At 47.8% G+C, this 19832-nt stretch overlaps 1 protein-coding gene across 2 annotated transcripts in view; it reads right to left on the minus strand.

Annotated features, from left to right (window-relative positions):
• Window positions 1-5863: 5863 nt before the first annotated feature.
• Window positions 5864-19832, minus strand: part of CRMP1 (collapsin response mediator protein 1) — a 73149-nt gene continuing 59180 nt past the window's right edge. For both annotated transcript variants that reach the window (XM_030801464.1, XM_003258474.4), the window contains exons 12-14: window positions 13664-13843; window positions 10629-10794; window positions 5864-6932 (exon numbers count right to left, since the gene is read on the minus strand). In XM_030801464.1, coding sequence (XP_030657324.1) covers window positions 6841-6932; window positions 10629-10794; window positions 13664-13843 — 438 coding nt within the window. In that variant the 3' untranslated portion in view covers window positions 5864-6840. The remainder of the gene's footprint in view (window positions 6933-10628; window positions 10795-13663; window positions 13844-19832) is intronic.

Genomic DNA, 19832 nt, shown 5'->3' on the forward strand with positions numbered 1-19832 from the left:
GACTCCTTCCCAGAAGTGGCCAAAACTTAATCATCAGCGCCCTTCAGTTCCTCACCCATCAGCCAGTGGGCTCTCCAAAGTTAACCAACAGCTCCCTCTTGTGGTTCACTAAAAAACTTCGTTATTCCATGGAGTTGTGCAAAGCTATGGCTTCCTTGGTGCAATATTCTTAGAACCTGCTTTGCATAGAAATCACTTTTTTTTTCTTTTTTTGAGACAGAGTCTTGCTCTCTCGCCCAGGCTGGAGTGCAGTGGCGCGATGTCGGCTCACGGCAATCTCCACCTCCCGGGTTCAAGCGATTTTCCTGCCTCAGCCTCCCCAGTAGCTGGGACTACAGACGTGTGCCACCACGCCCGGCTAAATGTTTTTTGTATTTTATTTTAGTAGAGACGGGGTTTCACCATACTGGCTAGGCTGCTCTCGAACTCCTGACCTCGTGATCCGCCCGCCTTGGTCTCGCAAAGTGCTGAGATTAGGCGTGAGCCACCGCACCCGGCCAGAAATCACTTTTATATTGTCATATGGGCCCTCTGCACAGAGCCCGATGGCTCCCCCAAGGGAAGCCTGATTTTGTGACGTGTGTATGGTAAATGCAGGCCTTCTGGCAGCACCATAATTGGTCAGTTACCCTGAGCCCAAAGCTCTGAAAGCATCTGTGGAATGATCAGGGGACCCTTCTCCTCTGAGAAGGCTCCCAGCTGCCTCCCTGCCACCAAGCTTGTAGCCTGACTGCCTGGCTGTCGCATGGAGCATTTTGCTTCTGGGGTGTCTTCTTTAGCCAAAGGGAATGTGTCATTTGCTGCTCGACCCTGGTCCACCCTTGCCACTCAGCTGTTGTGCTGGGCACAGTCTGGGGCACAGGCCTCCATGATGAAGACGCATGGGCTGTCAGTGCTTTCATCCGTCACAAACTGGCACCTGTACCTTCCAGCGGGAGCATGATGGGGACTTCCATGCTGGAATTGCTCCCTGATTAAAATGAGATATGGCTATCTGGAAGACACTGCATGCTAGCCAGTGTACCTGGGCACAGACTTGGGGCCACCCTGAAGCTGATGAAGGCCTGAAGGACTGAAGGGCTGAGCCACATGAAGGCAACACTCAGGACCAGGGGAGAGAGAAGAGGATCAGCAGTGCGGCCCCAGGACGCCTCGCAGGTACCCTGCCTCCATTTTGGTTACCATCCCCAGTTATTATGGGCTGTGGGCTGTTATGGTGATGGATGGATGTGGATTTGGAAGGGAACCATGAGAGATGATATATTATGATGAACTCGTGCTTTAATTCTTTGGTGAAAATAGCACCCTCTGACCTGTACTTGAGACCCCAGGATGAAGCCAGTGCGGATTTTTGTACTCTTCCAGGGTGAGTACACTCTCCCAGGACCCTCCTGGCCAACCAGGGGTCACGTTCTGCACGGCATTCCTTCTGAGGCCCTGGCCAGAGCGATGCTTATCTTGCTGCTGCCACAGAAGCCTCTCCTGCCCCTGCCATCTGCCCATCACATGTTCTCCAACACAAATCTGCCTGGCCTTATGGGCGGCGTTCCCTGGCTCTTAGGAGAAAAAGCCAGATCTTTACCATGGACCATGAGGCCCAGAGAGGTCTAGACTGAGCCCACCCCTGCGGTCTAGCAGATGCCCTTCCCCTTCACTCTGCACCTGGCCCCTGTCTCCTCTCATGGCCTCATATGGGCCACACCCCTGCCCCCCACTGGGCCTTTGCTCATGATGTGCATTCTTTCTGGAAGACCCCTGCCCCCTCCCCAGCCCTCTGCCCAGTGGCTCCTAGCCACTCCTTACATGGGGTCAGGACTCGCATCTCCAGAGATCCCCCTCTGCCTCCAACCCCAAACAACATCAGGGCCCCCCTTAGATTCTAGGTCCTGTGTTCTTTGCTGCTAGGACTGGGGTGGGGTCGGTGGTATAAATAACCTTCCTTTATTTCTTGTCCAAGTTCAGAACTATACACAGAGGTGTACAGCGAGACCCACATAAACAATCCCACTAAACCCAACTCAACTGGCCCTTACCCGAGTCCTCCAAATGTCCCAGGCTTCCCTAGTGTCACCTGATTTGCAGTGGCATCAGCGGGAAAGGGAACAGTGGTCTTAAGGATTGCGGCTAAAAGATCTGACTGTGGCATTGTAAGCTATAAGGAATGTGTCAGTGAACCCGTGGCTAAGCCCACTCCTGGGCCTTGGTGGGGTCTGTGCACAGGTGTCAGAAGTGTGAGCTCCATTAGCTTTACAGTGAATCAGCTGTGGGGCACAGAGGTCAAGCTTTTCCTCCACCCTATGAAGTATCCTTGAGAAAGAACTGACCAAAGGCAGGAAAAGAAAAGCATTCCAATGTAATGTGCATGGCATGGGGAATTGCAGGAGAGTGATGGCCCCGCAAATCAGTGAGGTCCAGGTGCTTCCACACCCTCACAGGGAGATGGGAAATGGGGGAAATGTGGTTGTTTAGAGGGTAAAGCATGATTTATAGGGGGAACAAATCGATCCAGAGGCAGGCACTGTCTTGGGAGTAATCCTTCCCAGACTGGCCAATCAGGTATTTCTCCTCCCCAGAGAAGAATAAAAGAGAGGGAGAGGGGCTAGGGAAGTCCCCTATGCTGTCCCCCAGAGAGTGGAAGCCCCTCCCTCTATGGAAACCAGAGGAGTGGGAGATGGGATTCTCTATTCTCCCCTAAATGTTTCCTCTATGGCCCTTAACAGAGTATGCAATTTGGTGTTGAGTAATCATTTGATTCGCACCTGACGTCCCCCCGGAATGTACACTGTTGACCGGCCACATGCCACCTGGCATATAACAGGCATTCATGGTCACCTGGTGGAAGGAAGGGAGGGAGGCCTGGGAACATTCCTTTCCTCCCGTGGCATGTGGATTGGAAGGAAGGGAGGGAGGAAGGCTGGGTATATACTTTCTTCCTGTGGTGTATGGATTGGAAGGGAAGGAAGGGAGGGAGGCCGGGAATACTATTTTCCCCCCGTGGCTTATGGATTTGGCTGTGTGTCAGCATTACCCAGGGGCTCATTAAAAACAACATTCTTAGCCCCATCCCAGAGATTCTGAGTCAGCAGATTGGACAGGGGGCCTGGGGATCTGTTTTTTCCCCACTGGGCTCTGAGGAAAGGCAGGGCAGGTTGGGAGAAGGAATCAGTGAGGCTGAGGCCCCAGCCTAAAGGTCACAGGGACACCTGGCCCAGGAGAAGTCCTCTGCACCAGGCATTTGCCCACATGGCTACAGGTGAACATTGGGATACAGAGTGTTCTTCTTTGCTATGAAACTGGGGTCATGGAGGTCCTGGTCGACATTCTTCCTCCCAAATACAATGGCCTGGATGGGGGAGGGTGGTGGCTATAGAGGCTTCCTGCACTGTGTTGGGGCTCTTGTCCATTGTAAGCCGGGACCCCAGGCTACCCACGTGGTGTTTGGCTCCTGTCTGATAGGGAAAGACTTTGAAGTCCACATCCAGGCATAATGGATAGCCAGGCTGCCTGAGTGGTTTGATAGATCTCCCAGAAAATTCCCAGATGGGCCATGGACGCACAGCCATGCTACAGCTTTCCTCCTCTTGGGAACAGGCTACCAGAGAGAGGCTTTACTCTGAAGCCAGGTGCACCAGGGCCCCTGTGTCTTTTCCTCTAAAATCTCTGCAGGTCTGCACTAAGAAAAAATAGAAACTTCAACTTGCTAAGAGCCCCTTTTGCTTAGGAAACTTCTTTTCATGCTTTTTCAGTTCATAAATGGACTTGATTGGAATGAACCTTTAGGCAAATGACATTGTCAATGGGCATCATCACAGCCAAACTCTACCTTGGAAAGAATAACACAGAGGAGGGTTACGCACTTATGTCAGAAGAGTAGCTCTGTTGAGTCTATAGAGATTTGGCCCCAGGCCAAGGGTAGCACCTTCTCTTGTCCCCTGTCTATGATCAAGGTGGTCAAACCAACCCTGGGGGCTAGAACATGGTAGACCCTGCTGGTGACATCTGAAAATGGTTTGGCTTTACATAGATGAGGGAAAAGTATGTGCAAAGACCTTGCCCATTCTGTCTCACTTTTTAAGAGTCAATATGCAATCTGGAGGCAAAGATGGACAAACCAACTGATGTGGTTTGGCTGTGTCCCCACCCAAAATCTCATCTTGAATTGTAGCTCCCATAATTCTGTGATGTGGGAGGGACCTGGTGGGAGATAACTGAATCATGGGGGCAGTTTCCCCCCATACTGTTCTTGTGGTAGTGAATAAGTCTCAAGAGGTCTGATGGTTTCTAAGGGGAAACCATTTTCACTTGGTTCTCATTCTCTCTCTTGCCTGCCACCATGTAAGACGTGCCTTCTGCCATGATTGTGAAGCCTCTCCAGCCACATGGAACTGTGAGTCCATTTAACCTCTTTTTCTTTATAAATTACCCAGTCTTGGGTATGTCTTTATCAGCAGAGTGAGAACGGACTAATACACCAACAAATGCAGAGGGGCCAGAACCAGCCCTTCCTGGGACATCAGAGCCAACAGTTAAGTGGTCTGAATTCCAAGCCCATTTACTTCATGTTGATAGGTTGAAATTAGCCATGGCGAGAGACTTACGTTGAAACTTAATACCCAGTGTGGCAGTACTGAAAGGTGGGACCTGTCAGAGGTGATTGGGTCATGAGGGCTCTCCCTTCATGAATGGATTAATTCATTCATAGATTAATGTATCAATGAGTCAGTGGATTAATGGGTTATCATGGGAGTGGGACCAGCAGCTTTATAAGAAGAGGAAGCGAGACCTGAGCCAATACACTCATCCCTCTCACCATGTGATTCCTTGCACTGCATTAGGACTCTGCAGAGTCCCCACCAGCAAGAAGGCTCTCACCAAATGCACCACCACCACCCCAACGTTGGACTTCTCAGTCTCAAAGTCTGTAAGAAATGAATTCCTTTTCTTTATAAATTACCCCATCTCAGGTATTCAGTTGCAGTGATGCAAAATGGACTAAGACAGAAAATTGGTACCAGAAGTGGGGTCCATAGAACCTAGCAAACACTACAGACAAGGGCTTTCTACCCCACCCACCTTTACCCATTGTTCAACATTGATTTGGCGGCACACTTCTGGACCACTGAATCCAAAGGTCTACACAGATATAATCACCTGACTTACAACAAAGGCCCCACTGCATCTTAATGGGGGAAAGAATAGTCTTTGCAATAAATGGTGTTGGGTCAGTGGGAGATCATATGGGAAATGGAGAACCTTCAGTCCTACCTTATATTGTACATAAAGATTATTGAGAGATGGCTCATAGACCTAAATGTGAAAGATAAAACTTCTAGAAAAAACCTAGAAGACTACTGTGGTAGGCAGAATAACGCTCCCCGTCCCTGCCACCAAGATGACTACATCCTAATCCCTGGGCCTGTGAGTATGTTATGTGACATGGCTGGGAGACATCAGCAACTTTGCCTGATGTTTTTATCCCTCCTTTAGCGTATCTCTAGCTCATGGAAATGGAAGGAAGAAATGTGACATTTAGGAGGTTGGAGCTTCCAGTCTGAGGCTGATCCATACAATACAAGAAGAAAGAGAGCCAGGAAAGGCCAAACAGGAGGGAATCAATGCAAGATTTGAGCCTATTTTATGGAAGCCCGCCCATCAGCCATCTTCCCTCTCCTCCTTGGGTCTCAGGAACTCGGCCTTCAGAAGTCATGAACTGAATCTCTCCTCCCACCCCCACATCCACCAGTCCCTACCAAGAGTGAGTCCTCAGGAAGCAGCCACCACCATTCGTTATCACGTGGGGGGACTGCCAAGCATTCGTACCCAATCCAGACACCACCACTGAAATGAAAGTGCCCTAGTCAGGTCAGTGGGCAGTTCATTTTCTTTATTTTTTCACAAGCTTTGAATTCAGAAATAAGAGCCACAACAAGTTGGTTGTTAAGTAAAAATGGGAGTGATTACAAAGGAAAACTTTGTACAAAACTTTAAAAATCTGACTGCCCCGTCAACTGCCTCGGAGGGACCAGGACTCAGGCCACCCAGGGGCAGCCATCACCCCCCCATCATCAGCCCCAAATGGGGATGGGGAGACCTCTTTCTGAGTGTGAACCTGGCTCGGCCTGAAGCCTAGAGCTGGCTTGAAGAACACACACAGACCAGAAGACAGCACGGTGAGTTACAAGTGCCACGGAGACCAGGGTTTCTGACACAGGATGTGGAGGATGCTTCTCTGCAACCTAGTGCAAGGCTTCCCCTGCCATTCCAAGAATTCACGGCTCTCACAGGTGGAGGTGGGGCGAGCTTCTTTCTAGTGTGGACCAGAGGTGGGGGCAATGAGTAAACATCTTCACTGTAAGAGTTTTGGGACTGCCCCTCAGGGCTTGAGGTCTCGGCATCGTGTCTCAGTCAGTCCTTGGCGATGTCCCCTCAGACGCACTCACAGACTTGCATACGTAATTTAGTAACATGCATCAACTATCCTAGAACATCTACAGGGTGCAAAGGAACCACCACTCAGAGAATCATGGAGCCAGTGGAGTTAGAAGTGGAAGGGACAGAACAAGACAATGCTAAAACCTGTGGTTCACTAGGAAGGGGGAATGAAAACGCCATGCTCCGAGGTGGATTCAGCATGAACACAACTGTGGGGCAAGGAATTTCCAAGCAAACACACCACACTAGTACCACTTCTTCCTAAACAGAAAAGGGAAAGAGCATCCTTCGACTTCCCCCTCCCTCCATCAGCACCAACTAAAACTGTGGGTTTCAAAAACACTGACAGGAAAAGGGATGGACATGATTCCCAGAATCCTTCAGGCTAGCTCCTCCGCGCATCCGCATTCAACCGAGGCTGGTGATGTTGGAGCGGCCACCAGGGGGCGCCACGATGCGGTGGCCGGTGCGCCTGGGATTGTTGTCATCTATCTGGGCACCTGAAAGAGAGCGCCAATCGCTGCTGGATGGGATCTGTTACCATCAGTTCCACACTGCTCCTGGAAGCCATGTACTCTGCCATGCCCCCCACCTTAGCTGAAGTCGTGACCCCTCCCCATCTTCAGGTGTTCTCCACTGGACCAACCTTCTTCATTCAGGGCTCAGTCCAGGACCAGCCATGGGAAGCTCCCTGGCCTCCACAGAGTCCACTGCTCCCTCTTCTGTGCCCTTCAGTCCCTGGGCTCTCCCTACTTCAGCCCTGACCACTTTGTGGTGTTCTTGTCAAAATCCCCAGTAAAATCTGACATTCCTGAGACAGGTGATCAAACACTGAGTGCCTACTGTGTGCAGGCACACATTTGGTGCTTTAACATGTTACTGCATTTAGGGCACACAATCTTATGAACGGGATGTTTGTACTCCCAACTTATGGGTAAGCAATTTGAGGCTCAGGCCACGCGTCTTGCGGGACACAAGTGTTGGGTGGGGAAGCCAGGATTGAAGCCCAAACTGGTTGGTTTTCAAAGCCCATGCTCTTAGGCACAGTGTCCCGCACTCCAAAGGTGTTTTACATAGTGTGTGTACACATTTGTATATGCATGTGCATATGTGTGTGCATGTGAACTATGCAAGCTGGATTTACTTCCCTCATTGGCAATAGGTGGATCTGAAGGGGGGTGTGGTGTGCAGAGGGTCTTAATTTTAATCTTTCAGAACCAACCATCCATTCTAATTTTACATATTCTCTTGCATAAAGATGTAAAATTCTAGCAGCAAACCCAGTGCCTGGAGCTCAACAAGTATTTATTAAATGAGTAAATCATGAAGGGTGGATGATGCTGAAAGGTGGCAAGTATAGAGTCCTTATCAGGGAGGGGAAGTCGAGCTGGCGGAACCAAGGAAAAGCAAAAAGAGAAAGCAAATAAGCTGTAAGTCTGCCTTTCTTCATGGTCTAGAACACAGCCTTCCTGCACAAATAACTCACAATCTTCCTGCACTCAACTTATCACCAGACCCTCAGCTAATAGAAAGATGTAAGTTAGCTCACTGCAAACGCAGCATTATCAGTACTGCACAAAGCCCTCTTCAGCACACAGCACAAGCACCATCCTATAAAATCCCCAGCAAGCCTTTGTTTCCTTGCAGTCAGCTCCTCTTGCTGACCTACCCACTGCACCCTTTCATACTTTTTCTAATAAGTCTGACGTTCTTTACCTACAACTGTCTTGGTGAATTCTTTTTACTAGCTGCGGAACACTGGCCCCAGATAGTTGCCACCTGCAACAAGAAGGAGACTCAAGTTTTAGTGCTAATCATGCCTTGAATTTGGGCAATTTGGAGTAAGACACCACCCCACTCCCTTGGCCTCACTTCCTTTTCTGCACAGTAAGAACAGTAGACTAGATGAGCCCCTTCCAACTCCGACATTATGTGATTTGTGTATGTAAGCCACTAACAATTTGCTTCAGAGTACTGACTTTTCTTTTCTCCCATTGGTTCACTGGTAGACAGTATGTCTTCTTGCAATACAAGAATCCCCTAAAGGCCCGGAATCAGGCCTAGCACTTTTAGTACCTTTTTCCTTATAACCATCTGTACCTTGCTGGTTACATATCTGTACTTTGAAGATACCTGCTGGAAAAAGGACACTAGTATAGTTTGGACTTTTGTCCCCCAAAACCTCGTGTTGAAATTTGATCTCAAAGTTGGAGGTGGGGCCTAATGGGAGGTGTTTGGGTCATGAAGGACAGATCACTCATGAATGGCTTGGTGGCAGCCTCACAGTAATGAGTAAATTCTTGCTCTATTAGTTTTCAGAAGAACTGGTTGTTAAAGAGCACCTCTGCCTTCTTCCTCTGTCGCCATGTGATCTCTGCACACGCCAGTTCTCCTTCGCCTTCTGCCATGCTGGAAGTAGCCTGAGGCCCTCAGCAGAAGCAGATGCTGGCACCGTGCTTCTTGTACAGCCTGCAGAGCCGTGAACCAAGTAAACCTCTTTTCTTTAATTACCCAGCTTCAGGTAATCCTTTATAGCAATGTAAATGGACGAAAACAGACACTAATTCATGGTACAGCTCTATAATGTAACATACGCAGATATTAAAAAGGGCAGCTGTGAGGTTGTTACTGATGTTGGAAACCATCTATGTTATTGTTGGTACCAAATGAAGTCACCTATCAACCTGCCAACAGGCTGGCTGACAGCAGTGGTGCTGTGGGCCTCAGGAGGACTAAGAGTGAAACTGAGAGAACGAGAGTGGGGAGGGGCCCTTCCAGGAGGCTTTTTAACTTCATTGTTATTCTTGTTCTAAGAGCAACAGGGAGGAGGATTTTCTGTCTATGTTTAATTGCAATTGTGCAATGTTTAATTGCATAACTCCAGAACAGAGGTCCAGTTTGCAAACTCCTTGAGAGCTTGTGTCTTGTTGCACCCAGACAGCTTTTCCCAGGATTGAAGCCAATCCCTCTTTTGCTGACTGAGCATCACATGACTATTAGCATTCTATTTAGGGTCCATTTTGTGCAAAAATATTAAACACTGGAAGCTCTTCCATGAAAGTCTTATGGAGAGTGAGATGAATGGGGAGGCCTCCCTGATTCTTGCCCCCTCTGCATAATCACTGAATCAGACACTTCCTGAATGGATAAGAGGTTCTGCCACCACGCAATCTAAATTGATAACGTCATCCCCTCTCTCTCTCTCTGCCCCTTCCACTCTCTCTTTTGCTAAGCATATCGCCTTTCCTGCCCAGGAGTTAGCAAACTGGTCCATTGACCAAATCCAGCCCACTGCCTGTTTCTCTACAGTCCATGACCTGAGAATAGTTTGTACATTTTCAAATGGCGATTGAATATAACATCCTAGTTGTTAACATCCAAGATGTTGCCTCTTAGCTTACAAAGCCTAAAGTATTTACTATCTGGCCTTCTAAGAAAAAAAATCACCATATTCTTAGTACCTAGCACAGTGTGGAACCCATGCAACGCCTCAAAGAGTTTGCAGGACAAAATTCCAATTCAACTTTCTCAACGTGTGCGTGCCTGCCCTCATGTGGCCATCTAACAAAATCGCAGATACACCACCCTGAGACCTCAAGAAAGTTAGGAGGGATCAGGTCAGTATCTAATTTTGTTCCCACACATTTGTTGAGCACCAAGTCCTGGTATTTTGACACTGGATTTCTTGGGGCTTCCGTTTCCTCTTTAAATAAATAGGGTATAATGTTACTCTATGGAGTAGTGAGGATAAAATAAAATCATGGGTTATGAAAGTGCTTAGTACACTGCAGTGGGTGAACAGGCTAAAGACGTGCGCAGAGCACATGCCCTGCGAATGGCAGCTACTCCCATCTCTTGTTCATCCCGACCACTCCATGTTTACTTTCATGAGGAAGAGTGTGAAAGTGTCCCCAAATGTGTGTAAGGATGAGCACTGGGACAATTTTGGTACCTCTCTTTGTAAACCCAGATCACGTACCACCATATTGCCCCCCTAACATGGACCCCCCTCTGCTTGGTGACCATGCCAGCCCACTCTGCCCCACCAGTGAGAACAGGCTCGGGTGGGGCACACTCCCTTCCCTGCTTCTTCATCTAGTGTCCAAGGCCACGTGTCCATTTCCTCAGAAGCAGCAGGAAGGACTCGGCCTGAACTGCTGCAGTTGTGGGGAGCCTGGGCCACCACTCGTTCCTACCTGATAAGCTGAAGTTGGACTGGTGGAGGTTTCTGATGGGTGGGGGCTGGTGTTTAGAAGGCGAAGATTTGGCTGAAGGAGCGGGAGTTGCATATTTGGGTGTAGCTGGTACCTCATACACAGGACCGTCATACATGCCCCTGGAAACCCCTTGCAATCCAAAAACCTAAACAGAGGAAGGGAGAGCGTGATTGATCGACACTGTGCACGTGTGCCCTTCTGGGCAGATAAAGCAGAGCCCTGCGGGCGAGAGAGAAACCTGAGGTCACTTCGAATGTGCATGCACACACACAGGACATTTGCACATCACACACATGCACCCGCACACATACACAACACGCACACATATGACATGTGCACATCACACACATGCACCCACACTCACACAGGCATTCATACACACAAGCATGCATACACACATCTACATACCCACATGCGTACACATAGATGCACACACCACACACATGCACTCACGTACATGCAGTCATACATATATATGCATGCACACGCAGTAAACATGCCTTCACAGTAGCATACACAAGTGAACACGCACATGCAGTAAAAATGCCTACAGTAGCATACACAAGTGAACACGCACACACACTTAAACACATGTACAGGTATTCACACTCAAAGGCATACACTCACATGTATACACATGCATACATGCCCACACACATACATACACACTCATACAGATATACACACCCGTATATACACTTACACACACGTATACTCATACACATACACACAAAGCTTCATGCAGGAGGACCCCAAATCCCTTCCAAGAAGAAATCACTTTCCCTGACACTGCTGTCTACCCACCCCTGGAAAGGACCCCTGAATCCCAGACAGGCAGCAGCAAAGGGCCCATCTTCATGTATGTTCTTGCAGAAGTCAACGGCAAGGCAAAGATTTGGGGGGGCAGGTAGTTTGTTGGGAGATGGTTCCAGAAAGGGGGAAGGAGTAGGGAGGTGAGATAGGGAGGGAGAAAACTCAGTACAGAAGGACAAGGAGTTGGCCAGGTCTGTGGGGGCAGGGCTGGGGACGCCATGGGGAGCACACCTCCGCACCGGCCTGCAGGAGGATGGGGAAGGAGGGCAATGGAGCCACAACCCCAGCCCCATTGGAAAAGGGTTGTGGGGGCGGAGACCCTGAAAGAAGCAGGGCTTTCAGGCAGGAGGCTGTCAGCCTGCTGGGAACGGCCAACAGCAGCCCAGGTGACTTCAGGGGTGGCCAAGGTTGGGAGGGCACCTGCTCCAGACTCTGGAGAACAGCATGTGTTCAGGGACCTGTACAGGGTCCCAGCATGAGTCAGTAGCAGTGCCCTAACCCAACATGGGGCTTCATCCTCTACAGCAGGTGACAGTGCCCTGACCCCAGCCCTGGCTCCCTCCTCTGCAGCAGGTGATAGCACACTGATCCCCAACTCTGGGCTCCTGTCTCTCCATAGGAGGAAGCCTCAATTTTAGCACTAAGTTCAAAGACCCAGCACCTGCACATCACATCGACAGCCCTCCCCTCTGTCCCTGGAGCCCTGCTCCCCGACTCTCTGGGCCTCACTGTATCCTGTCCACTCTCCTCTATGGCTGCGGCACTGCTTCCTGGGTGAGGCCCTTCATCACTCCCTGAAGCTCAGGTGGCCAGAGGCAGGCTCTGGTGCAGGTCTCTCCCTCACCTGGCCTAGCTCCTGCAGGCATGAAGGAATCCCTGTGCAATGGGACCCCCGATCCTATTGCTCCTGCAAACTGCTGTCTTGGCATTTGGGGTCAGATATCTGCTCTCACGGAAGCTGACTGTTAACCGCAGGCCTCAGGTTCAGACCAAGAAGGAAATGAAGCCAGCCAAGGGGTGTTTCTGCCTCTTCGGTGGGTGTCCCAGCCAGGGATCTCCATGAGTCCCCTGTCCTCACATGGCCTGCTGCCTGTGCCTGGCCTTGTCTCGGATCTGACGTGTTTCTGCCCCATCCCTTGCTTCCCCATCCGGTGCAAAGCATCTGTGTGACTTGGTGTCTTTGACCTGGTGCTACACCTTATGGAAGCTGGGGAGGGACCAAAACCAGACGCAGAGCCTCCCAGTCGGGGCTGGAGCCTGGGAATGCAGGAAGGTCTCTGGACTTTTCCATCTCAGTTGGTGCCACTTAAGAAGCACACAAAGAGCAGGACCACACAGGTACACACACGCCACACACACACACACTCCAACACATGCACACACATCCCTAAATGCATGCATACACGTGCATGCATGTACACATGCACACATAACACACACATACAGACATACACACATGTACACACATACACATACACACGAAGCTGGCCTTTCTGGCAAACATCAGCTGTCTCATGGGGAAAGCAGCTGCCCTGGGGATGGGAGGGCCTGGCTAGGGAAGATGTTGGCCACGGGTGGGAGTCTCTCTCGGCTGTGAGAAAGTTCCCTCCTCTGAGTTGCTCTAAAGTTAGGAATAGAGCCCACTCCTTCCCTTTGACAGATGTCCTGAGGTCAGTGCTAAGGTTGTTCAAGGAAAATAAGGAACGACAGGGCAGAAACATCAAGGGAGGAAGGAAAGGAAGAAAGGGTGGATCTGAAGGGAGACACCAGGGGTAATGCCTTGCTCCAAAGGGCCAGACCCGAGGGTTCTGGGCCGTGACTCTGGCTAAGCCCTTCACGGCTCTGGGCTGCAAAAGGAGGATCACAGCACTTCCAGTGGGTGGGCAGGATTGCTTAAGACAACTCAAGACAGCACCCAGAGCAGCTTGGTAAGCGTCCTTCCCATGATCCACCCACCCTCACAGGTGCACACCCCTCTAACAGTTTGCGAAGCCCGGGAACTTGCATGTCCTCATTTGATGCTCACTCCTGTCCTCAGACAGGAGCCCAGACCAGCGTCTCAGCCCATTTAACAGATAAGGAAAGGGAGGTTCCCAGGGCGATGACATTATTAACTCCGCACACGTCAGATCTCGATTCCCCAAGAGACGCTGTTGGCTCTGGTCCCATGAGTGGGCCCGCTCCCCTGCAGACACACTCACCTTATTCCTGATTTTGACGCGCTGGTACAGGTGCTCCGGGAATGGCTTCCGCGGAATGAAGCGGCCCATGCCCTTGTTGACGTTGATGTTTCCGTCTTCAAAGACGATCTTGCCCTGGCTGATGACCACTAGTGGGGAGCCGTGGCACTCCATACCCTCGAAGATGTTGTACTCCACCGCCTGCACCAACAGCCTCAGCGTTACTTCCCAGAGTTTGCTCTGCTCCAACCGAGCTGTTCATAACAGCGATTTTGCCTAACATTATATCATAAGCGTGTTCCAATGTTTTTTTTTCTCTCTAAAAATACCTTTTATTGACTGTGTAATATTCCACTGTATGGTCCACAGTGTATATAACCAACAACTCACCGTTGGGCATGTCGGCTGCTGGTGGCTTTCTATAATCAAATCAATATTGTTCTGGGGCATCACGAACAGGAAGGGGGTCCCCCTGGGGTTACGCAATGTGGCTGCTTTGACTATACTGGACATAGAAATAAATAAAATGTTCTTTATTTAAAACGTCTCTTTAAATAAAATATTTTTTTTCTCTAGGATAGGTTTCTAAAATCAAATTACTGGGTGAAAGAACATGAGCGGTTTTAAAGCACGTGTGCCATATGGCCGAATTATTTTCCCAAGGGTTCAGACCAATTGACACTATATTGGCACTTACCCCCTCCAGCATTGGGTAATGCCATTTTTTTCTTTCTCTGCTAATGTGAAAGACAAAATAACATTTCCTTTAAAACACACATTTGGCCAGGCGCAGTGGCTCATGCCTGTAACCCCAACTACTCAGGAGGCTGAGGTGTGACAACTGCTTGAATCTGGGAGGCGGAGGTTGCAGTGAGCCGAGATCGTGCCACCACTGCACTCCAGCCTGGGGGACAGAGCGAGACTGTCTCCAGAAAAAAACAAAACAAAACAAAAAACACATATTCTTTCCATTATTCTTAAAGTGAATGTTTGACAGTTGGGTGTCAACTGTCACCAACTGCTTTTTATTATTTTAAAAGTAGGTCACATACATGGTTGAAAAAAATCAAATGGTAAAAAAGATATTTGATAGAAAGGTAAGTCTGTCTTCTACTTGAGTCTGAGACACAGACCTTGAAAAGTTTCTTCTTTATCTCTAGGTATATCCGAGGCATGAATAATTGTCTGACATATACACATCTCTATACAGACATTTCTCAGCTTAATTTTTCCTTACCTCCGTAATTGTTCCATATCAGCACACATACAAAATACTTTTACACTGCTATACTGTATTTCATCAGGAGGACGTACTACCATTTATATGCCCAGTTCCCAAGGATAAACAGTTGGGTCTTTGCCATGCCTTTGCTAAAAACAATGCTTAAACAGACTTTGCATCCACAATCTGCACATGTGAACATGTTTCTAGATGTGGAGTTTGGGGCCAAAGAGTAAATGGATTTTCATCTTTGACAGATTTGCCCTCTGAAAAAGACAACACTAGTTTCCATTCCCAACAAAACTGTGAGCTTACCTGACAGCCTTTGGTAAACAGTATCTATGTATATTAAACTCCTGATCTCAGTTGCTGGCACAGGTGAAAAATACTATCTCTAGGTTGTTATTGCATTTGTGACTGAGACTGGGTCTCTTTTTAAATCAACACATGCCATTTCTATATTTCTTACTGTGTCACTGTGTTTTGCACATTATTCTATTTCTCAGGGTCTTGGCATTCTCCTTACTGATTTCTAAAAGTACACACTCACTGTTAAAGAATTTATCCTTTGTTATGTGTGTTACAAATATTTCCTCCCTCCCTGGTCCTCTGTCTCTGGAACTCATATGAAGTAATTGTTTTTGCCACACAGATTATTTTGTGTAATTTTTGTGTAGTCAATGGTCAAACAGACCATTCTTTTCCTTTACCATTTCTAAGTTTTGTGTCTTGTTTAGCAAGATCCTTTCCCCTTCAAAATTATCATTCTTTCAAAAAATGTGTGTTTTATTCTAATCCTTTCATAGCTTTATTTTATCTTAATCTTTGATCCATGGTTTGATTTGTTTGGTAGTAAATAGTAGGGCAGAGGTTAAGCCTCATGGGCCAGGTGTTCTAACACAAGTGGATGAGTAACTATCATTTCCTAATTCTAATTGTCTCCTTTATTGTAAACCAAATTCTCATATGCAGTCAGTCTATTCCTTGGCTCTCTTTTCTTGTACCCATGCCAAACTGTTTGGTTTATTGCAGCTTTATGACATGTTTTAATAACTAGGATGACTGACAACCCAGGGCCCAGTCTTCCCTTTTTTCAGAACTATTTCAGCTACTCTCACATTTCCCATCTGGGAACTCTGCTTTCCTAGCTAAACAATTAAATTTTCTGATGGGATCACATCAAATTTATAGATTAGATTAGAAAGAATTGATATGTTCACGATATTGGATCTTCTCAGTGTAAAGGTCCTTGAATTTATGTAAGTCTTTAGTTTTTTATTTTTTTTGGTATCTTTGTTTGTTTTGAGACAGGGTCTCAGTCTGCAGTGCAGTGGCACGATCATGGCTCACTATAGCCTCCAAGTCCTGGGCTCAAGCAATCCTCCTGCCTCAGCCTCCCAAGTAGCTAGGACTACAGGCATGCACCACCATGCCTAGTTAATTTTTTTATTTTTTTGTAGAGGCAGGGTCTCACTATGTCACCCAGTTTGGTTTCAAACTCCTAGCCTCAAGTCCCCCTACCTGAGCCTCCCAAAGTGCTGGGTTTACAGGCATGAACTACCACGCCAGGCCAAGTCTTTAGTTTTTATTGTTATTACAGGATTTTGATTTCCATTCTATTTTCCAAAGTGATTTTTGATTCTTCCATAGAAAAACTATCACTTCTTTATATTGGTTTGTAATCTGATGGTGTTTGATGATTTTTGGGTGCATTCTTGGGGGTTCCAGGCAATCACGTCTCCTACACACAGCTGCTGACACTGTGCCAGCCTTGCAGGACCCAGGCAGACAGTGTGTTTCCAGTGTTAGCATTTGCTAACCTAATTCTCCCTCACCCTAAAGTGGCTCCACTATGGAGTGATTCGTAACTGTGCCGGGGGACACATGGATTGTGAATGAGGGAGGGGCGGTGCAAGGAACCAGTCACCCATCTCCCAGCTGAAACTGGCCAGCCCTTGGGGACCTGGGCTGCTGTCCCTACTCCTGGGTGAGGAACATGCTGTGCTTTGGTGAGAGTCCCAAGCTGCAGAGGTGTGAGGAGGCCCTGGTCATATCACAAATGCCACACCCTGCATTTCACAACTACACTGAATTTTAAATGTCAGTTCCTTCATTTCTTAAAGGTAATATACAAACAATGTAAAAATTTAAACAACACAAAACACCATGATGAAAAAACCTCTTGCCATCCATGAGCCCCAGTTCCCCGGTCCCCTCCAGGGAGGACTGGTTTCTTTTATACCCTTTAAAAAGCAGCCAGTCAGCTCATGTGTGCACAAACAAAACGTGGTCCATCCCTACGAGGGGATATTATTCAGCCATCAAAGGAACATGGTACCCATCCATGATATAGCATGGATGATCCTCAGAAATATGATGCTAAGTAGAAGAAGCCAGACATAAAAGGCCACATATTGGATGATTCCATTTATATGAAATGCCCAGAATAGGCAAATCCATAGAAACAGAAAGCAGACTAGTGGTTGCTAGGGGATGGGGGAGAGAGAGGGGGACTGATTGTTCATGGGTACAGGGTTTCTTTTTTGGAGGTGATGAAAACATTCTGGAATTAGTGATGATTGGACAACCTTCTCAATATACTAAAAGCCACTGAAGTGTACACTTCAAAATGGTGACATTTATGGTATGTGAATTATATCTCGATAAGAAAGTTTAAAACATCCAGATAGTCTATGAAATACAAACATGTATGCATGCATACCCATGATGTGGCACTTTGATGTGAATGTTTTCCACAAAGATAGGAAAGAATAAAAGTTGTGTTTTATAGAAAAGTAGATCTAAAATCTAATCACTGGCCAATATACAAGAAATGATCTCTTTTCATTGTTAAAAGTAATATATTTTTTAAAACATATAAAAACAAAACTAACCTCTAACAGCATTTCTCAATCCATGTTCTGAAAAAAATTGCAATAATGTGGATGGCATTGCTTTGGACAGAGAAAATGAAGCAGACAAAATCCTTTGGTCAAACCACCTCACGGAATCCTCAACTGTCCTCTTGCTACTATGAAAAGAATTCAAATCTTGCCTCACACAGAGAGGGGATGCTTCCCCAAGTTTAACCTGAAAACAATTACCTCCCAGATGGGTAACCTTGGGTATATTACATATTGTTATGGGTTGAATCGTGCTCCCAAAAAAGACATGTTGAAGTCCTAACCCCCATTACCTCACAACGTGACCTTATTTGGAAACAGATTTTGCAGGTGCAATTAGTTAAGATGAGGTCACATTGGGGTATGGTAGGCCCAAAATCCAATGACTGGCATCCATAAAAGGAGAAGACACAGCAGAGAAGGCCACACAATGACAGAGGCAGACGATGTAAGGGACGCCTTACACGCCATGGAACCAAGTACTGCTGGGGACGTCAGACACTAAAACAGTGACCTGGAAGGGATCTGCCCCCAGAGCCTTCGGAGAAAGCATGGCCTGGCCAACACCTTGGTTTCAACTTCTACCCTCCAGAACTTTAAGAGACGAAATTTCTTTTCTTTAAACCACCCAGCCTGTGGCACTTTATAACAGCGTCCAGAGGAAACTTACACACGTGTCCTCTCTCTGTCCATTTTCTCATTTATTAATAACCATATACCTAACTTAGAAGATCCTGAGGATTAAATGAGATGATGCATGAAGAATGCTAAGCACGGAGTAACTACAAAACAGTATTTGGCTGGATTGTGATGATCATCAGAGTGCCCACTCCTGAGCATGGAATCTGGTGTGGCCCCGGATCCCACATTGAAATAGTAAGACAGGCTGGGCGCCATGGCTCACACCTGTAATCCCAGCACTTTGGGAGGCCGAGGTGGGCGGATCACGAGGTCAGGAGATCGAGACCACCCTGGCTAACGTGGTGAAACCCTGTCTCTACTAAAAATACAAAACAAAATTAGCCGGGTGTGGTGGCGGGCGCCTGTAGTCCCAGCTACTTGGGAGGCTGAGGCAGGAGAATGGCGTGAACCCGGGAGGCAGAGCTTGCAGTGACCTGAGATTGTGCCATTGCACTCCAGCCTGGGTGACAGAGCAACACTCCATATCAACAACAACAACAACAAAAGGAATAGTAAGACAATCCCAGCTCAGTCTACTTCCTCCTGAGTCCTTGTCTGCTGACCTTTGACTGGCTGACACAGACATTCACGTTCCTTTCTAGATGAGGATCACCTTGTGAAGCAAGGGGCAGCTCCCACAGCCAGATGGCGGTAGGAGCGCACACCCTCTGCTATGGTTGGAATGTCCCCTCAAAATTCAACTGGACATTTAATTGCCATTGCAGTGGTATTAAGATGTGAGATCATTAAGAACTGATTAGGTCATGAAGGCTCTGCCCTCATTAATGGTTAATGCTATTATCACAGGAGTGAGTGAGTTATTGTGAGACTGGGCTTGTTATAAAAGCAAATTCAGCGTCCTCTTGATATTTCTTTCACACTTGTCCTGTCTTGTCCTCCTGCCCTCCGCCATGGGATAACTCAGCAGAAGGCCTCTGCCAGATGCCGGCATTTTAATATTGAAATTCCCAGCCTCCAGAACGATGAGCCAAATAAATTTGTTTTCTTTATAAATTACCCAGTCTGTGGTATCTGTGACAGTAGCACAAAATGGACTAAGACACGCTCTCACTGGCAAGACCCTCTCAGACACATTGCCTCTCCTATGTGCACAGACCCCAAGCAGTGTGTACACACATGATTCATAATAATAAATAATAGAATCGCATGCCCTGCTGGACTGTACATGTGAGTGGCATAAACCTTTCTCCATGGGAAAACGACCTCAGGCACCCCGTTCCCTGGACATGGGGGCTGTGGGAAGCCAGGGAGCAGTGTGTATTGTAAGAATGACCTGGATTGGTGAGCCGGACAAGGGTGTGCGCTCCTACCGCCATCTGGCTGTGGGAGCTGCCCCTTGCTTCACAAGGTGATCCTCATCTAG

The sequence above is a fragment of the Nomascus leucogenys genome, chromosome 20 (assembly GCF_006542625.1).
Source record: "Nomascus leucogenys isolate Asia chromosome 20, Asia_NLE_v1, whole genome shotgun sequence".
NCBI lineage: Eukaryota > Metazoa > Chordata > Mammalia > Primates > Hylobatidae > Nomascus > Nomascus leucogenys.